Raw genomic sequence first — 19,491 nt, 5'->3', positions numbered from 1 at the left:
TACAATTCTATACCAACATATGTATATAATGAATAACATTACTGTGACGTGCAATGTTTTTGGGGTCCCCATCAATTTTACAACTAAATCAACAAAACAACTAACAATATCTATATACATAACTCTTTTTCTTAAATATTAACCATAAAATTCAGCAGCCGTTGGTAATTCGCCGATTATGAACGTGGCTGGCAGATTAGCAAATATCTTTGATAGGCGTTCGGTTACAATATTCTCAATGGCTGATTTGATGGCAGGTCGTAATATTTCATAGAACTCGTGCCAATTTTCATTGAACACAACGTGAGCACTCTCCTCTAAAACTTTTTGTCCATGGAAGAGGTTGTCCAAACGTATTCCGAATCCACCAACTTCTTTAATTTCCGCATGTAGTTTATCAATATCCATGAATGTCAGGCCGTCTTCATCGCGTAATTTAAAACGAATAAGTAACTTGATTTCAACATGCTCTGAAAATGAAATCAACCAAAAGACATTCTATGTGGAAAAATCCAAATTAGGGTAAAAAAAATTGAACTTACCAGCCCTTATAAATGCTTTTCCATTTCCGTTTAAGGCCAAACTCAAAATTCGGCCAGTAATTGTGTAATCAGAATGAATATTTAATTTAGGCACCACCAATGTCACCTTGGCAAGTAAATCGTTCAAATCAAAACTAAAATTAAAAAGAGTATTGTATATTTTCATAAATTTTCAATTAGTTTGTTCTACATACGTACCTTACATTTTCAACGCGTGTTTCTTTCAGGCCTTTCACTTCAAGATTGTGAAGATTTGCATTCATCGAGACGGGATGTCTGAGATCTTGTTCGATACTAATTCGTTTAACAAACAACGGATCTAAGTCGCCAACGTATTTTGGACTGAGCAAACCTGTAAGAATAAAATTACAATTTTTTGTTTTTTATACTCTCCACCATAGTATGGAGGGTATTTAAAGTTTGTCATTCTGTTTGTAACACCTCGAAATATACATTTTAAATGTATATTATGTCTGCAGGACTTTACGTATTGAAAATGGGCCATGTAGGTCAACGTTTTGGTATAGCCTCCATATAACGGTACCTCCCTATATCCAGTACTTTGATCATTTTAGCGACATTATTTTCCGAAATTGTTTCAAGTTTGGTATTTGAAGTTCGTAACGGATAGTACAGCCTACGACATAAAATGGTCTGTACAGGTCCACGTCTTCGTAAAACCCCCATATAACGGTACCTCCCGATATTCGGTATTTTGATAATTTTCAGCGGAATTGTTTTAAATTTGGTATTTGAAGTTCGTAATGCATACTACAGCTTATGACACAAAATTTTCTGTGCAGGTCCACGTCTTCATATAGCCCCCATATAACGGTACCTCCCGATATTCGGTATTTTGATGTTTTTAACTACATTATTCACCGATTTTTTTCAAGTTTTGCATTTGAATATTGTAATGGCTAATGACAAAAGTTGCCTATGCAGATCCACGTCGTCGTGCAGACTCTACCGTTCGGTATTTTTAAGATTTTAACAGAATTTTTAACGAATTTTATTTTTTTTTTTTAAATTGCCAAATTCGTTTCAAATGGTGGAGTGCATTCAAAGTTCGGCCAGGCCGAACTTAAAACTTTTTATACTTGATTTATCTACGAGTTTAAAATGTTACCTGTAAATATATTGAATCCCGATATTTATATATTCTAAGTCGATTTATGCATGTCCGTCTGTCTGTCCTTGTATTTTTGTAAACAAAGTACAGGCCGCATTTACTGTCTGATTGAGACGAAATTTTCCACAAATTAGAGGATGAGATAAAAAAAATGTAACCTACTTCAGACTGATGTTATTTCTAAGCCACTCGTCCGACAACTGGTAAAATTATTACAGTGACAGCTCATTGTACTGTTTATAAGCTTACAAAAGCATTTTGGTGAGAATTTTCCAGAATTCGTGATGGAATTCAAGCGTGATAGTGTGATTTCTTTGTATTTGGCTGAAAAACCACAAGTGGGTATCATTCGAGCACTCCAGCATTTAAATGTGAATAAATCTTTTGTGTCTCGTACCATCGCTCGTTACCGTGATACGGGTAGCGTAGCCCGACGTCAAGAAAGTGGACGGAAGAAAACAGCAACATCAGCAGAAATGGTTCGAAAAGTGAAGAAACGACTTGATCGAAACCCGCGTCGTAGTGGCCAAAGAATGGCTCGTGAGCTGAACATATGACAATATTTCATTCGGCAAATATTGAGAAATGAGCTCGGGGTAAAGTCATTGAAATTCGAAAAAGTGCAAGAACTTTACTTGCCAAAGATGTCAGCTGAAAATGTGCACCTTTGTTTGGCCACTAGAACTCAAGCGCCTCACATGGTGATGGTGTGAGCCAACATAAGAGCCGATGGTCGCTCTCCGCTCGTATTAATCGACCGTGGTATCAAAATAAATACCAAATATTATCGCTAAAATATTCTGGAAGGTGTATTAAGGCCTTGGGCACGAAAATATTTTGGGCAGACCTTGGACATTTCAACAGGACTCAGCACCATCGCACTCAGCACGCGCCACCCTAGAAGGGTTACAAAATGAGGTTCCTCGCTTCATTTCCAGCGCACAATGGCCACCAAAATCTCCGGATTCCAATCCGTTGGACTATTGTGTCTGTAGTATTTTGGAAAGCAAGGTTGGCACTGAAAAATACTAAAGTGTCGTTCACCTCAAGCAAGTGCTTCGCCGGGAATGGACCAAAATACCGAAAAGCATTCGGGCAGCGTGTGATGGTTTCGTTAGTCGTTTAAAGGCCATAATTCGTGCCAAATGTGACCAAATCTAAACTTATTCTAAAATTTGATGCTATTTCCGACATTTTTTGCTTTCATTCAAAAAAATTAAAAAAAAAAATGTAAAAATTATAGTGTTTGACTTTGTTGCAGTTTTTTTTTATATAGATATATACATATATGTATACTTATGATCATTATAAATCCAAGATGGCGGCCTCTACAAACTGGCGGATAAGGTAGGTTTTATCAATACCATCAATTGGGTATCAAATTAACGTGCTCAATCAGTAGAATACAATGTACTATATAAAATTAAAATCCAAGATGGCGGCCTCTGCAAAATGGCGTATAACGTAGGTTTTATAAATCTCATCAATTGAGTTTCAAATAAAAGAGCTCAATCAGTAGAATACAATGTACTATATAAAATTGAAATCTGTTGACAAGAAAAATACAGTGCTCTATACAACTTCAATATTTTAATTTTAGAAATTGCATCCTTAATTCAGGTATCTGATTAATCCAGCCTGAATCCACCACCCAAGTCAAGATTTTATATCGTGTTGAGGATCGTCACTAGCGGTACATCACCCAAGTTAATGTGAAATGTTAAAACGCGCCGAGAACTGTATGGCATTAGGGTGGATACAAATGATGTGTCGTTAGCGTTTTCCCATCAAGACTCAAGCGCATCTTGTTGTACATAGCCTTGCCCCTTTATTGGACCTCTAGGGGGTCGACCGTTTAAATGTCCAGTACTCGTGGAAACAAAATGGTAAAAAAATATAAAAATACAAGCACAAATAAAACAGAAACTGCAACACAACGGTATCACAGGTATGTCATCACTGTCCGCAAAACTATTTGCGAATAATGAGGTAACAATGGCATCAACAGATTTTTTGATTGTCGACGAGATTTCCATGGTGTCCTATCAAATGTTATGCATGATGGACGCTCGATTAAGGCAAATTAAGAACTGTGAAAATGAGTTTTTTTTTTGAGGGAGTAAACGTATTACTTCTCGGTGATCTTTTACAACTGCCTCCTATAAAACGATCAGGAGCACCTGTTTTTAAAATCATCATCAACCAGCTACACATCTCAGGCGTTCATTCACGCTTTGTTATTTTTTTTTATATTTTTTGGTTTTTAGTATCTTAAACATTGCAATGTATGTTTAAGATTAAACGGTTTAACTTAAAAAGTGTTTTACCCATTTTTATTGGTAATTAAAAGTTTTAAGTTCGGCCGAATCGATCTCTTCATGCTCTCAACCGTTATGTCTATGAAAGTAAAATGAAATAATGAAACATGTTGAATATGTTAGCTTAGTATATCAATCCGTTTTAATTAAAATAACTCAAAAAGCGAAACCCATATTATCATCTTATTTAATTGGAAATTGTGACAAAAACCGTCAAATTACCGAAAATCGGGAGCCACCGTTATATGTAGGCTATACCTTTAATGGATCGGAATCAAACATTTTTACAAAAAGAGACAGACCTAAAGGGAAGTCCAATTGTCAAGTATAAGCTAATTTTGTTGGAAATTGTGGCAGACTTATCAAGAACCTCAAATGCTCAAAGTTTCAGCTGATTTGGTTGGAAATTCTGACAGAAACTTTCAAACTACCGAAAATCTGGAGGTGCCGTTCGTTATATACTATATTTAATAATGGACCGATAACGACTATTTTAAATACCTAAACATAATATCAATTATGATGCCAAAGTGTATAGCGCTGCATAAAATAGTGTGGACTCTATTGTGACTTCCAGAGAAGGACTGACAGACAGGCATACATACTTGGCTAGATCGACATCGATTCTAATGCTGGTTAAAAGAAAATCAGTGTAATTTTTCATATTTTACTACATTATGACACTTCAGTTAATCGATCTTTGGTGGGGACGAAATATTCCACATTAACTCCAGATCTAATGACAGCAGCAAGGCCCATTAAGAAGATCGTAATTGAAATACCATCATTCTAACATTGTTATTGGAATACCATAATGCTGTCAAAATATTTGTTCACATTTTTAAACGTTTATTTCCCAAATTCATGCAATTTTACAGTACGGATGAAATCAGGTTGTCTTGTTTGATGGATTAATAGATCGGCCATGGTTGCAAATATATTAAGCTAGGCTAAATTCGCCTTAAAGCCTTGAAACCATGCTCTATTTAAACAAATCAAAGAGGCTGATAATTAATAATATAGGCTCCTTATGTGGAAGCTATCGAGAAGAGTCGGTTGCTTCGAGAGAATTTTCGCATCTAATACAAGTATTATGATGTGCGGTGTTTCAACAAAGTCGAACTCAATTTACGTTTAATAAATAAATTCGTAAGTGAATCGCTTTCAATCAGACAGATGAAAATACAGTGCATTGCGGGGAGAATAAAAGTTATTTTAAGCAATTGCGCATTATTAAACCCTAGCTTAGCATTTACATACGCCCTCAATATTATAGACTTTGTATTTCTGAATCAAACACCTACATAATGGTCAGGTTTATTATAAACTACTGATTTTAGAAAATATAACTATATATATTTGACTGTCTCCACAAAATGATAATTAAATTTAGTTATTTGAATAATTACCTTCTTGCCATTCTGTAAAAAATGCTTGAAAATTTCTTCCCAAGCATCGATTGAACTCCAAATCATCCGTACGGCACTGTGTTATAAAATCAGCTACAATATATTTAAAAAATTATGTATTTTATTAAACAATTAGCATTGAATATTATTTATTTATTTACGTTTTGTGATAAGCGTCTTTCCATTGATCACAACGGCGGTTAACAGTGTTGTTGCCACGGTCACAAGTAAACTTGAACTCGATTCCAGTTTCATGATTAATTTGATCTTAAAAAACAAGAACAAAAAGCTTTTGAATGATTGATGCACATAAACAAATTGAAAGAGTCGTTCTGTCTTAGGCGTGAGACGCTAATAAGCGTTCAAAATTCGTTATCTACTGGTGTATGCAATTTCTGAAATACTGATCTGATTTTTTGTTTTGATAATCGTTTATCCAAACACTCATTTCGGAATAATTCAAACAGCATCTGAAATTGTATCGAAAACAAAACCAGTTTCTCCAGAATCTTCGTTTAGAATACAGGAGTTGTTATTCAAAATGTGTTGTGTATTACTTACCCTACACTAGGTCGGCCGTCACAGGCAAGATACTGATGGTTTGACGTTCCTTTTTAGATCCTTGGGCTTTTAACTCGGCCTGCCATTCAGTTATTGCAGATTTCACTTAAAATTCATACTATGGCATTTGAGTGGAATTTTTTGCCGAACGGCATGTTTTTGAATAAAATATTTATTTTTATTTTGATGAGATGTTTCATTGTCAGTATTGAAGGTGACTTCTGTTCTGGGGACCATCCTAAGCAACACTTCAATATAAAATACGACAAATGAGCTAATGTTGTGTATATTCTACCCCGTTCTTCTGTTCTGCTCAGAAGTCAACAAAAAAGTAAAACGTGTGCGTTGACTTAATGAAATATACAAAATATATACACATGTGACTCTGTACAGTATCGGACAAAACAGTTGCAACTGATATGTAAAATTTTGTGTAAGGTCGGTTAAAATTCTATGGGATAGTCTAATTTTGAGTAAGTTTTATAGTTTTAAATCTCTTGCCAAAATATGGAAAATAGTATCGAGCGTAGTATGGTTAATGAAATAATTGACCCATGTCCACGTGCCTGTAATACTACTTATGATCAACATGTGCTTTCTAAGATGTTCAAATTATTATCATAATACAGAAAAAATCTTCTGTGAACAAGAAAGGAGATATGAAGTTGATAACAACACGATGCATTGAAGAAGACACGTTGCTCGTTTATGCACTACTACATATTTTTAAACAAATCCGTGGATAAGTCTGGCAAAAATCATCCATGTACCGTTAAATGAGGGATATACATGATATATATCTATAAAAGAGGAAAATGTTTGTATGTTTGTTTGTTTGTTTGTAATTTATGGACTCGAAAACCGCTGAATAGATTTTCCTGAAAATTTCCATATATACTGCAACATCGCCTGAAAATAACATAGGCTATATACATTTTTGAATTTCCACTTGGAACCGGAGATATAGCATCAGAATCGGAGGTACCTCCCAAAAATTTTGATTTTATATGCACATATCTATTGATTGGTTGAAGATACAGTCTCCAAATTTGGAATACGTAACGGAATTTGGAACAAAAATAAGTTTGTCAAATTATATTGTAATCGGTTGAGATTTGGATATAGCTCCCATATATATTTTCGACCGATTTCGTTCATTTGATGCCTCATACACAATATGAATGTTCGACTCCAATGAAATTTGGAATATGTGACGGGATTTGATCTGAAAATAAATTTGTCAAATTATATTGAAATCGGTTCAGATTTGGATATAGCTCCCATATACATTTTCGGCCGATTTAATGTATTTGGTGGACCAAACACGATATGTATTTCCAATTGTAATGAAATTTAAAATAAGTAACGGAATTGGGAGCCAAAATGAATTTGTCAAATTAAATTGAAATCGGTTCAGATTTGGATATAGCTCCCATATATATTTTCGACTGATTTAATGTATTTCATGCACCAAACAAGCTATGTATCTCTAATTTCAATGAATTTTGGAATGTGTAGCGGAAATTAAAACAAATATACATTTGTCAAATTATATTAAAATCGGTTCAGATTTGGATATAGCTCTCATATATATTTTCGACCGATTTCATGTATTTTATGCACCATACACGATATGTATGTTCGATTCCAAAGAAATTTGGAATATGTATTTGGATGGATTTTGATTAGAAAATAAATTAGTCTAATTATATCAAAATCGGTTCAGATTTGGATATAGCTCCCATATATATTTTCCGCCGATTTCACATATTTGATGCACAAAGCACGATACGTATTTCCGATTCCAATGAAATTCGGCATGAGTGGCTAAATTTGGTACAAAAATAAATTTGACAAATTATATTCAAATACGCTCAGATTTGATTATAGCTTCCATATATATATATATATATATATATATATATATATATATATATATATATATATATATATATATATATATATATATATATATATATATATATATATATATATATATATATATATATATATATATATATATATATATATATATATATACTCATCCGATTTCACATATTTGATGCATCCAAAGCGAGAGAGACAAAATCTGGCACCAGAAAACATTGCCAAATTATATTGAAATCAGTTGAGGTTTGGGTATAGCTAACATATATATTTTGGCCGATTTCATACATGTTATGCACCAAACATGATACCAATGAAATTCAGAATGTGTGGGGGAATTTGGTTACAATAATAAATGTGACAAATTAATTGGAAATTAGTTAAGATTTAGATATAGCTCCCATATATATATTCTCGGCCTATTTCACATATTTGAAGCACCAATTTCAATGAAATATGAAAGGTGTGGCGGAATTTGGTGTAAAAGTAATTTTTTTAAAATTATATTTAAATCGGATCAGATTGGGATATGATTTTAATAAGAACCATTGACCCACAACGCCTTAGGCTAACACTAAAAACCAACACAACAATTGATTTGAAACCCGCTTATAACGGCGAAGTATGTTGCTATCTCGAATTCACTAATTGCAATAAAATGCCACTCAACTTCAAAAGATTGCAGTTTACTGCACGCTTGGTATTTGCTATGAAATAAATAAATCCGAAGGACAAACTCTTCGTGTATGTACGTCATTTTACTACTTTTCTAATGGTTTTGGTTATTTACGCATTAAAGTAGTGCAATATTTTTTTATAATTTTTAAATTTGTTTTTTTTTTTTTTAACCAACATATATTCGTAAATAAAATTTTGAATGCATATAAAATCAAAAGGGTAGCGAAGCGCACCGGGTTCATATATATATATATATATATATATATATATATATATATATATATATATATATATATATATATATATATATATATATATATATATATATATATATATATATATAAATTGGGAGGTACCGTTATATGACGGCTATATCAAAACGTGAACCGATGCATCTCATTTTCAATACCAACAAGTCTACATATAATACTAATGCAAATTTTAAAGATTTATGTCAAATAATGTGGGCAGTATCGTGATTTCAACAGACAGACAAACGGACATCGTTAAATCGACTCAGAATTTTATCTTGATCATAAATATATATACCTTATGGGGTCTACGAGTTATATGTATATTACAAACGGAATGACAATGTTAATATACCTTCCTTTTCAAGGTGGAGGGTATACAAATATTGGGTGAAGGTTCATGTATGGATAGTTTTTTGCAAGAATATTTTGTGTCCGTGGCGATTGGAGGCAAATTTTGTTGAAAAATAGGTAAAAAACATTTGGCCGGGCCGAACTTTATATACCCTTCACCATTACCTAAAGAAAATATTTTAATATAGAAGTTTTTGAATTCAAACTTAATACAGTTAAAAGAAAACAAGTAAAAAAGCTGTAAGTTCGGCCGGGCCGAACTTTTAATACCCTCCACCATTTGGTACAAATTTGGCAATTTCCAAAAAAAAAAACCAATAAAAATTCTGTTAAAATCTTAAAAATACCGAATGCTGACGTGGGCCTGCATAGGCAACTTTTGTCATAAATTATTACAATATTTAAATGCGAAACTTGAAGAAAAATCTGTTTATAACGTAGCTAAAATCGTCAAAATACCGAATATGGGGGGTACCGTTATATGGGGGCTATACGAAGACGTGGACCTGCACAGACAATTTTCTGGCATGGGCTGAAGTATCCATTACGAACTTCAAATACCAAATTTGAAATAATTCCGGTGAATAATGTCGCTAAAATCATCAAAATACCGAATATCAGGGGGTACGGTATATGGGGGCTATATGAAGACGTGGACCTACAAGGCCCATTTTCTGTTTTTTGCTGCAGCATCTATTACAAACTTCAAATGCCAACTTTGAAACGATTCCGGTAAATAATGTCGCTAAAATCATCAAAATACCGAATATCGGGGGGTACCGTTATATAGGGGCTATACGAAGACGTGCACCTACACAGATTATTTTTTGTCTTAGGCTGTAGTATCCATTACGAACTTCACATGCGAAATTTGAAAGAATCCCTGTAAATAATGTCGCTAAAATCATTAAAATACCGAATATCGGGGGGTACCGTTATATGGGGGCTATATGAAGACGTGGATCTACATGGCTCATTTTTTGACTTTGGATGAAGTATCCATTACGAACTTCAAATACCAAATTTGAAACGATTCCGGTAAACAATGTCGCTAAAATCATCAAAATACCGAATATCGGGGGGTACCGTTATATGGGGGCTATATGAAGACGTGGACCTGCACATATAATTTTCTGTCTTAGGCTGTAGTATCCATTACGAACTTCAAATACCAAATTTGAAATAATTCCGGTGAATAATGTCGCTAAAATCATCAAAATACCGAATATCGGGAGGTACCGTTATTTGGGGGCTATATGATAACTTGGACATACATGGCCCATTTACGAACTTTACCTGTCTACTGGGAAAATATACATGTGTGCAAAATTTTAGCCTTCTATCTCAATTTGTTCGAAAGATAGCGTGATTACAACAGACAGACAGACAGACAGACGGACAGACAGACAGATAGACAGACGGACATGGCTAAATCGTCTTAGAATTTTACGCTGATCAAGAATATATATACTTTGTTGGGTCTGACATGAATATTTCGAGGAGTTACAAACGGAATGACAAAATTAATATACCCTCCATAGTATGGTGGAGGGTATAAAAATAAAAGTTCCGTGGGCAAATGCGATCAGCGAAAAAACACATATCGGAATGTACCATTATATGGGTTATACGAATACGTGGACCTGACAAACTTAATTTACCCTCCATGGGATAGTAGAAGGCATAACAAATACTAACAAGTAGCCAAACTTTTGATACAGTTGATATATCAACTGTATTTGGTAAGGGGGTTTGGAATACGTGACAATTTTTAAATAACAAAATCCAAAAAAAAAAAATAAATCCTTTGGAAATGTTCCGTTAGACGAAAATGTTGGACGATATAGCCCAACTTTGAACTTGATCTATGTTCAGACCCAAAACGCATGTTTACCAAATTTCATACCAAATAGAGACGGACGAACATGATTAAATTGGATTAGTAAGCTACGCTGATCATGAATATATTTACTTTGTTGGGACTAAAATTATTACTTCGATGAGTTACAAACTGAATGACAAACTAAAAATACAATCCATGGGATGGTGGAGGTTATAAAGTAGTGAGAAACAATGCGAACGTCTTCAAACATGACTTCGTATCGAGGGTACTGCACCTTTTTTTACGGATAATGTTCAGAGAATAAATTAAATTATTAAGCTAACAAGAGTCGCAAAAATTGTTCAATAAAAAATGTATATGTCTTTAAGACACAAGTTATGTTCGACACTGTATGTTTATACATACCTAAGTATGTTTGTATGTACCGATGTTTATATGCCGCCTCATTTATCTATTCAAAAGTATCTTTTTCGATGAAAACAAGTTGTTGCGTTCGCCACCTTCAAATCAGCTTCATTTATTTTATGATGATTCTTAGGCTACTATCGAATGCCAGTTTTAATGTGATTTTTATTTTGCAAATAGTTTGTTTTTGTTTTGTTTTTGCTTCTTTTATGAATATTAAACAATAACAATTAACAAGTTGTGTAGTAAAGTTCGGTCAATACGAATTTTAAGTACCCTCGATTATGGCAAGTTACATTTATCAAAGGGGTCTTGTTAGAAGAAGTAGACAGACTTTTAATAAGCTGAATTTTATTTCAAGATAGTGTGATATTAAGCCAACTTTATTCAGCTGTCATCACCATCACAGTGGATATATTATATTATACATAGTTACTAGGTTTGGATGCCATTCTGTCTGTTAAGTTCCTAGCCTGCTTCATCGATCACAATCCACTGAAATTGTTTTTATTGGACTCTCATAGGTATTGTGAAGAATTAATTGAGTTGTGGTTGTCATTTCGTCTGTTAATCTGTTATCGATTGTTACCAAATTGTTCACAAAAAATATATACATACTAATAATTGTTTTCCACACCAGGGTAAACTCCGTAGGAATTTTACCAAGTATTGCTGTATACATTGTTATTGAGAATTTATATAAACTTAAATATATATTTATTCAATTGCCAGTAAAATTCCAAGTGAATTAGAATTTATTTTTATTTTTTATTATTTGCTTTAATTATATCACAGTCGTTTAATATTTATTATTGCCAGTTTTTTTTCTGGGGGAAATGCAATTACAGTGCAATTTTTTGGAAAGATTAGTTTTATTGTTTTTATTGCACCAGCAAAAATGCTAATAACTAAAAATGACTTAATTAATTTAAGCACCAGTAACTTACTACAAATCAGTATCCTTCTCATAGCCCTCAGCCGGTGTCCGTTTATATCAATATATATTGACTTGTGTTATATTTATACCCTCCACCATGGATTCGAGGGTATATTAAATTCGCCATTCCGTATGTAACACTTCTAAATATTCTTCACAGATCCCTTGAATTATATACAGGGTGAGACTAAAAAACTATAACAAAGTCAAACGTCATAATTTTTAATTTTTTTTTAATTTTATTGGATGCAAGCAAAAAAGTCGGAAATTGCATCAAATTTTAGAATAAGTTTAGATTTGTTCGAACTAGTCACCTTTGGCACGAATTATGGCCTTTAAACGGCCAATGAAACCGTCACACGCTGCCCGAATGTTGCTCTGCGGTATTTTGGTCCATTCCCTGCGAAGCGCTTGCTTGAGGTGATCGACACTTTGGTATTTTTTAGTGCCAACCTTGCTTTCCAAAATACTCCAGACACAATAATCCAACGGATTTGTATCCAGAGATTTTGGTGGCCATTGTGTAATCATTTTGTAACCATTCTTGGATGGCGCGTGCTGAGTGCGACTGTGCTGAGTCCTGTTGAAATGTCCAAAGTCTGTGGCCAAAATGTGTGCGTGCCTAAGGCTTTAACACACCCTCCAGAATATTTTCGCTACAATATTCTGATTTTACTTTAATGCCACGGTCGATTAATACGAGCGGAGGGCGACAATCGGCTGTTATGGCGGCCCACACCATCACCATCACCATGACCGACGCTTGAGTTCTGGTGGCCAACCGATGGCCGACATTTTCAGGTGACCTCTTTGGCAAATAAACACGATCATTTTGTTTGTCAACAAACTGCTGGACAACGAATGTTTTCTCATTGGAGAAAACCAAATTCGGCAGTTCACCACTTACGGCCAAGCGAAGCAACTCTTTAGCTCTTTTGAGTCTATTTTCTTTCTGTTGCGGTGTAAGTTCTTGCACTTTTTGGAATTTCAATGGGCTTACCCCGAGCTCATTTTTCAATATTTGCCGAATGGAATATTGCGATATGTGCAACTCACGAGCCATTTTTCGATCAAGTCGCTTCTTTACTTTTAGAACCATTTCTGCTGTTGGTATTTTTTTCACACAAAAGTAGTGGTAGTGGTTCTACCCGCAGCCCTACACTCTAACTTCATTCGAGACTTCGTGTCCTTTGATTTCTATTTGTGACCTTTATAACGGCTGCAAAATCAGAAACATTTTAGTTGGTGGTCCATTTCAACCGGACATCTTTGAAAACAACAGACCTGCAAAATCTATATTAACGCCATTATTGGCATCGTTTTATATCATCTTTTAAGATTTTATACATTTATGCCAAGAGTGCATTCTGAGTTGACTTAATTTGTCAAAATCGGTCCAGCCATTCTTGAGATATAAGCATTCTAGCTATAGCATAGATTTCATTGTATATATTTCGCATATATATCCGAAACATTTACTATCGGCATCTGCGTAACCGTCAGAATTGACCTGTTGGTCTATTTGTGATTTCGCCGGGACTAAAAATATTCGCAGTTTAATGGAAAATTTGATTTTATTGAACACAAATGTTATGGTTTTTTCGCCCATTAAATATTACCCGATGACCATCAGAATCGGAAAGCTTCTGCCCAGTCCTAAGATCTAGCCCCATGTTAACTTCCGTGTTGATTGATCTACAATTACGGCCTGTAGAGCAACTGCAAAATCAGGAAATTTTTCAGTTTTTGGTCCATTTCAACCTCTAAATATTATGCGATCATCTCCAAAAGAAATAGGGTTCTATTCTGACTTAAACATTTTAAATTTCGCGAAGAACGGACCATAATTGTGTCCTGTGGAGTGATTACACATTAACATGGACAGACGGACGGACATACATAGCTAGATCGACTCAGCTCGGAGAGGTAGGGAGATCCATATAAACGACTTAAAAATTTATGCTGATTATCAATATATATACTTTATGGGGTGTACGACGAATATTGAGGATTATAACATCCACATTCCTCAATAATATTGGTCCACGTTTTGGACCTACCGATGTAAAGTATTAGATGATGTAGCCCCCATGCAGCGGTAACTCCCGATTTTCGAAATTTCTATGATTTTAGCCATATTATCTCAAGGAATTGTTCCAAATATGATATTAAGATTTTGTTTGTTTACTGGTTTTGAAATAAAAATAAAAAAATTTCAAATTTCATTGTATTCAGCTACCTGAATTCCAAGAAGTTTATTACAAAATTTTAAAATTTTGTTTTAATCAATTGTTGTAATTCCAAAAAAATGATGTTGAATTGCAATAAAAAGTACCGAGATTGCGGATCTTAATATTGAGGCAGGCAGGTCAAGTTCGAAGATGGGCTATATCGGTCCACGATATCGTATAGTCCCAATATAACGGTACCCCCCAAATTCGGTATTTTGATGATTTTAGCCACATTTTTTTATGGAATTGTCTGAAAATCCGCACAAGGAGCTCCTTGTGGGTACTTTATACCTCGAAAGAGAATTATCTATCACTTCACTATCACTTGAAAAAGAATTATCATGGAGCTCGTTGTGAGTACTTTACTCCCTGAAATAGAATATAGGTCCACAATATCGTATATCCCCCATATAACGGTACCCCTACATTATTCGGTATTTTAATTATTTTGCCCACTTTATCAACGGAATTGTCTGAAAATCCACACAAGGAGCTCCTTGTGGGTACTTTATACCTCGAAAGAGAATTATCTATCACTTCACTATCACCCCATATAATGGTACCCCCCGATATTCGATATTTTGATTCCACACGACGAGTCCATTGTGAGTACTTTATACCTTGGAAGATAATTATCTATATAGGTCTACGATATCGTATAGCCCCCATAAATTAAATTTAATTCTGTTTGGAATTGGCCTAGCTGAATACAACAAAATTCTAATTTTTTTTTTAATTTTAATTTCAAAACCCGCATTCTCAATACATTCTATTGCAATTCAGCAAGCTGACATTTGAGTTTGCAAAAATTTCTTTCGAATTCAGCTAGCTGAATACAACAAAATTTGAAAATTGCTAAATTTTAATTTTCAAAACCCATATCTATTGCAATTCAGCAAGCTGAGTTTTGAGTTTTCACAAATTTTTCGGAATTAAGCTAGCTGAATGTAACAATATTTGACAATTGCTTAATTTCAATTTCAAAACCCGTATGCTCGGTGCATTCTATTGCAATTCAGCAAGCTGAATTTTGAGTTTTCAAAATTTTTTTCGAATTCAGCAAGCTGAATACAACAAAATTTGAAAATTTTTTAATTTTAATTTCAAAACTCGTATTCTCGGTACATTCTATTGCAATTCAGCTAGCTGAATTTTGAACTTCAATAATTTTTGCGAATTCAGCAAGCTGAATACAATAAAATTTGAAAATTTTTTAATTTTAATTTCAAAACTCGTATTCTCGGTACACTCTATTGCAATTCAGCAAGCTGAATTTTGAGTTTTCAAATTTTTTTTTCGAATTCAGCTAGCTGAATACAACGAAATTTGAAAACTTATTAATTTTAATTTCAAAACTCGTATTCTCGGTACATTCTATTGCAATTCAGCAAGCTGAATTTTGAGTTTTAAATTTTTTTTTTCGAATTCAGCAAGCTGAATACAACGAAATTTGAAAATTTTTTAATTTTAATTTCAAAACTCGTATTCTCGGTACATTCTATTGCAATTCAGCAAGCTGAATTTTTAGTTTTCAAAATTGTTTTGGAAATCAGGAAGCTGAATACAACAACATTTGAAATTTTTTTTAATTTCATTTCAAAACCCGTATTCTCGGTACATTCTATTGCAATTCAGCAAGCTGAATTTCGAGTTCTCAAATTTTTTTTGAAATTTAGCTATTTGAATACAACAAAATTTGAAAATGTTTTAATTTTAATTTCAAAACTAGCAATTCAGCAAGATGAATTTTGAGTTTTCAAAATTTTTTTGTAATTCGGCTAGCTGAATACAACAAAATTTGAAATTTTGTTAATTTTAATTTCAACACTAGTATTCTCGGTACATTCTATTGCAATTCATCAAGCTGAATTTTTAGTTTTCATTTTTTTGGGATTTCAAGCAGTTGAATACAACAAAATTTGAAATTTTTTTAATTCTAATTTCAAAACCCGTATTCTCGATGCATACTATTGTAATTCAGCAAGCTGAATTTTGAGTTTTCAAAATTTTTTTCGAATTCAGCAAGCTGAATACAACAAAATTTGAAAATTTTTTAATTTTAATTTCAAAACTCGTATTTTCGGTACATTCTATTGCATTCAGCTAGCGGACCATAATTGTGTCCTGTAGAGTGATTACACATTAACATGGACAGACGGACGGACATACATAGCTAGATCGACTCAGCTCGGAGAGATAGGGAGATCCATATAAACGACTTAGAAATTTATGCTGATTATGAATATATATATACTTTATGGGGTGTACGACGAATATTGAGGATTATAACATCCACATTCCTCAATAATATTGGTCCACGTCTTGGACCTACCGATGTAAGGTATTTGATAATGTAGCCTCCATGCAGTGGTAACTCCCGATTTTCGAAATTTATATGATTTTAGCCATATTATCTCAAGGAATTATTCCAAATATGATATTAAGATTTGGTTTGTTTACTGGTTTTGAAATAAAAATAAAACAATTTCAAATTTCATTGTATTCAGCTACCTGAATTCCAAGAAGTTTATTACAAAATTTTAAAATTTTGTTTTAATCAATTGTTGTAATTCCAAAAAAATGATGTTGAATTGCAATAAAAAGTACCGAGATTGCGGATCTTAATATTGAGGCAGGCAGGTCAAGTTCGAAGATGGGCTATCGGTCCACGATATCGTATAGTCCCCATATAACGGTACCCCCGAAATTCGGTATTTTGATGATTTTAGCCACATTTTTTTTATGGAATTGTCTGAAAATCCACACAAGGAGCTCCTTGTGGGTACTTTTTACCTCGAAAGAGAATTATCTATCACTTCACTATCACCTGAAATAGAATATAGGTCCACAATATCGTATATCCCCCATATAACGGTACCCCTACATTATTCGGTATTTTAATTATTTTACCCACTTTATCAACGGAATTGTCTGAAAATCCACACAAGGAGCTCCTTGTGGGTACTTTATACCTCGAAAGAGAATTATCTATCACTTCACTATCACCCCATATAATGGTACCCGCCGATATTCGATATTTTGATTCCACACGACGAGTCCATTGTGAGTACTTTATACCTTGGAATTCAGCTAGCTGAATACCAAAAAATATGAACATTTTTCTAAGATATTATAAATTACTCATGCTCACTACAGTCTTTTTCAATTCAGCAAAGTAAATTTTGAATATTTTAAAAAATTTTGGAATTCAGCTAGCTGAATACCAAAAATTATGAAAATTTTTCTAAGTGTATTATAAATTAGTCATGCTCACTACATTCTATTTCAATTCAGCAAAGTAAATTTTGAATATTCTAAAAAATTTTGGACTTCATTCAGCTGAATTCCAATAAATATGAAAATTTTTCTAAGTGCATTACAAATTACTCATGCTCACTAATTTATATTTAAATTCAGCAAAGTAAATTTTGAATTTTTTTAAAAATTTTGGAACTCAGCTAGTTGAATACCAAAAATTTTGAAATTTTTTTTAAGTGTATTATAAATTAGTCATGCTCACTACATTCTATTTCAATTCAGCAAAGTAAATTTTGAATATTTTAAAAATTTTTGGAATTTTACTAGCTGAATACCAAAAATTATGAAAATTTTTCTAAGTGTATTATAAATTACACATGCTCACTTATTTATATTTCAATTCAGCAAAGTAAATTTTGAATATTTTAAAAATATTTGGAACTCAGCAAGCTGAATACCAAAAATTATGAAACATTTTTTTAAGTGTATTATAAATTACTCATGCTCACTACATTCTATTTCAACTCAGCAAAGTAAATTTTGAATATTTTAAAAAAATTTGGAATTCAGCTAGCTGAATACCAAAAATTATGAAAATTTGTGAAAGTGTATTATAAATTACACATGCTCACTACAGTCTATTTCAATTCAGCAAAGTAAGTTTTGAATATTTAAAAAACATTTGGAATTCAGCTAGCTGAATACCAAAAAATATGAACATTTTTCTAAGATATTATAAATTACTCATGCTCACTACAGTCTATTTCAATTTAGCAAAGTAAATTTTGAATATTTTAAAAAATTGTGGAATTCAGCTAGCTGAATATCTAAAATTATGAAAATTTTTCTAAGTGTATTATAAATTACTCATGCTCACTACATTCTATTTAGCTGAATACCAAAAAATATGAACATTTTTCTAAGATATTATAAATTACTCATGCTCACTACAGTCTATTTCAATTCAGCAAAGTAAATTTTGAATATTTTAAAAAATTTTGGAATTCAGCTAGCTGAATACCAAAACTTATGAAAATTTGTGAAAGTGTATTATAAATTACTCATGCTCACTACAGTCTATTTCAACTTAGCAAAGTAAATTTTGAATATTTTAAAAAATTGTGGAAGTCAGCTAGCTGAATATCAAAAAATATGAAAAATTTTCTAAGTGTATTATAAATTACTCATGCTCACTACATCCTATTTCAATTCAGCAAAGTAAATTTTGAATATTTTAAAAAATTTGGAATTTAGCTAGCTGAATACCAAAAAATATGAAAATTTTTCTAAGTGAATTGTAAATTACTCATGCTCACTACATTCTATTTCAATTCAGCAAAGTAAATTTTGAACATTTTAAAAAATTTTGGAATTCAGTTAGCTGAATACAAAAAATTATGAAAATTTTTCTAAGTGTATCATAAATTACTCATGCTCACTACATTCTATTTCAATTCAGCAAAGTAATTTTTGAATATTTAAAAAACATTTGGAATTCGGCTAGCTGAATACCAAAAAATATGAACATTTTTCTAAGATATTATAAATTACTCATGCTCACCACATTCTATTTCAATTCAGCAAAGTAAATTTTGAATATTTTAAAAAATTTTGGAATTCAGCTAGCTGAATTCTAAGTGTATTTTTAATTACTCATGCTCACTGTATTCTTTTTCAATTCAGCA

General features: G+C 32.8%; 1 protein-coding gene across 2 annotated transcripts; it reads right to left on the bottom strand.

The window, feature by feature from the left end:
* LOC101901603 (circadian clock-controlled protein daywake) lies at positions 1-6,134 on the bottom strand. Of its 2 annotated transcripts, none has more exons than XM_011296700.3 (6): positions 5,963-6,134; positions 5,563-5,668; positions 5,402-5,494; positions 741-894; positions 543-676; positions 1-470 (listed from the first exon to the last, which is right to left on the bottom strand). In XM_011296700.3, the coding sequence occupies exons 2-6, from the start codon at positions 5,654-5,656 to the stop codon at positions 139-141; spliced, it is 807 nt and encodes a 268-aa protein (XP_011295002.1). In that variant the 5' UTR covers positions 5,657-5,668; positions 5,963-6,134; the 3' UTR covers positions 1-138. The 2 variants fall into 2 exon arrangements, with proteins under 2 accessions (XP_011295002.1, XP_005189555.1); XM_005189498.4 differs by having other exon boundaries at positions 2-470; positions 5,563-5,871; positions 5,963-6,084.
* Between the last annotated feature and the right edge of the window lie 13,357 nt (positions 6,135-19,491).

This window comes from Musca domestica, unplaced genomic scaffold (assembly GCF_030504385.1).
Source record: "Musca domestica strain aabys unplaced genomic scaffold, Musca_domestica.polishedcontigs.V.1.1 4, whole genome shotgun sequence".
In the NCBI taxonomy this organism is placed as follows: domain Eukaryota; kingdom Metazoa; phylum Arthropoda; class Insecta; order Diptera; family Muscidae; genus Musca; species Musca domestica.
Note: the sequence above shows the minus strand (reverse complement) of the source record. Positions and strands in the feature narration are given on the sequence as shown.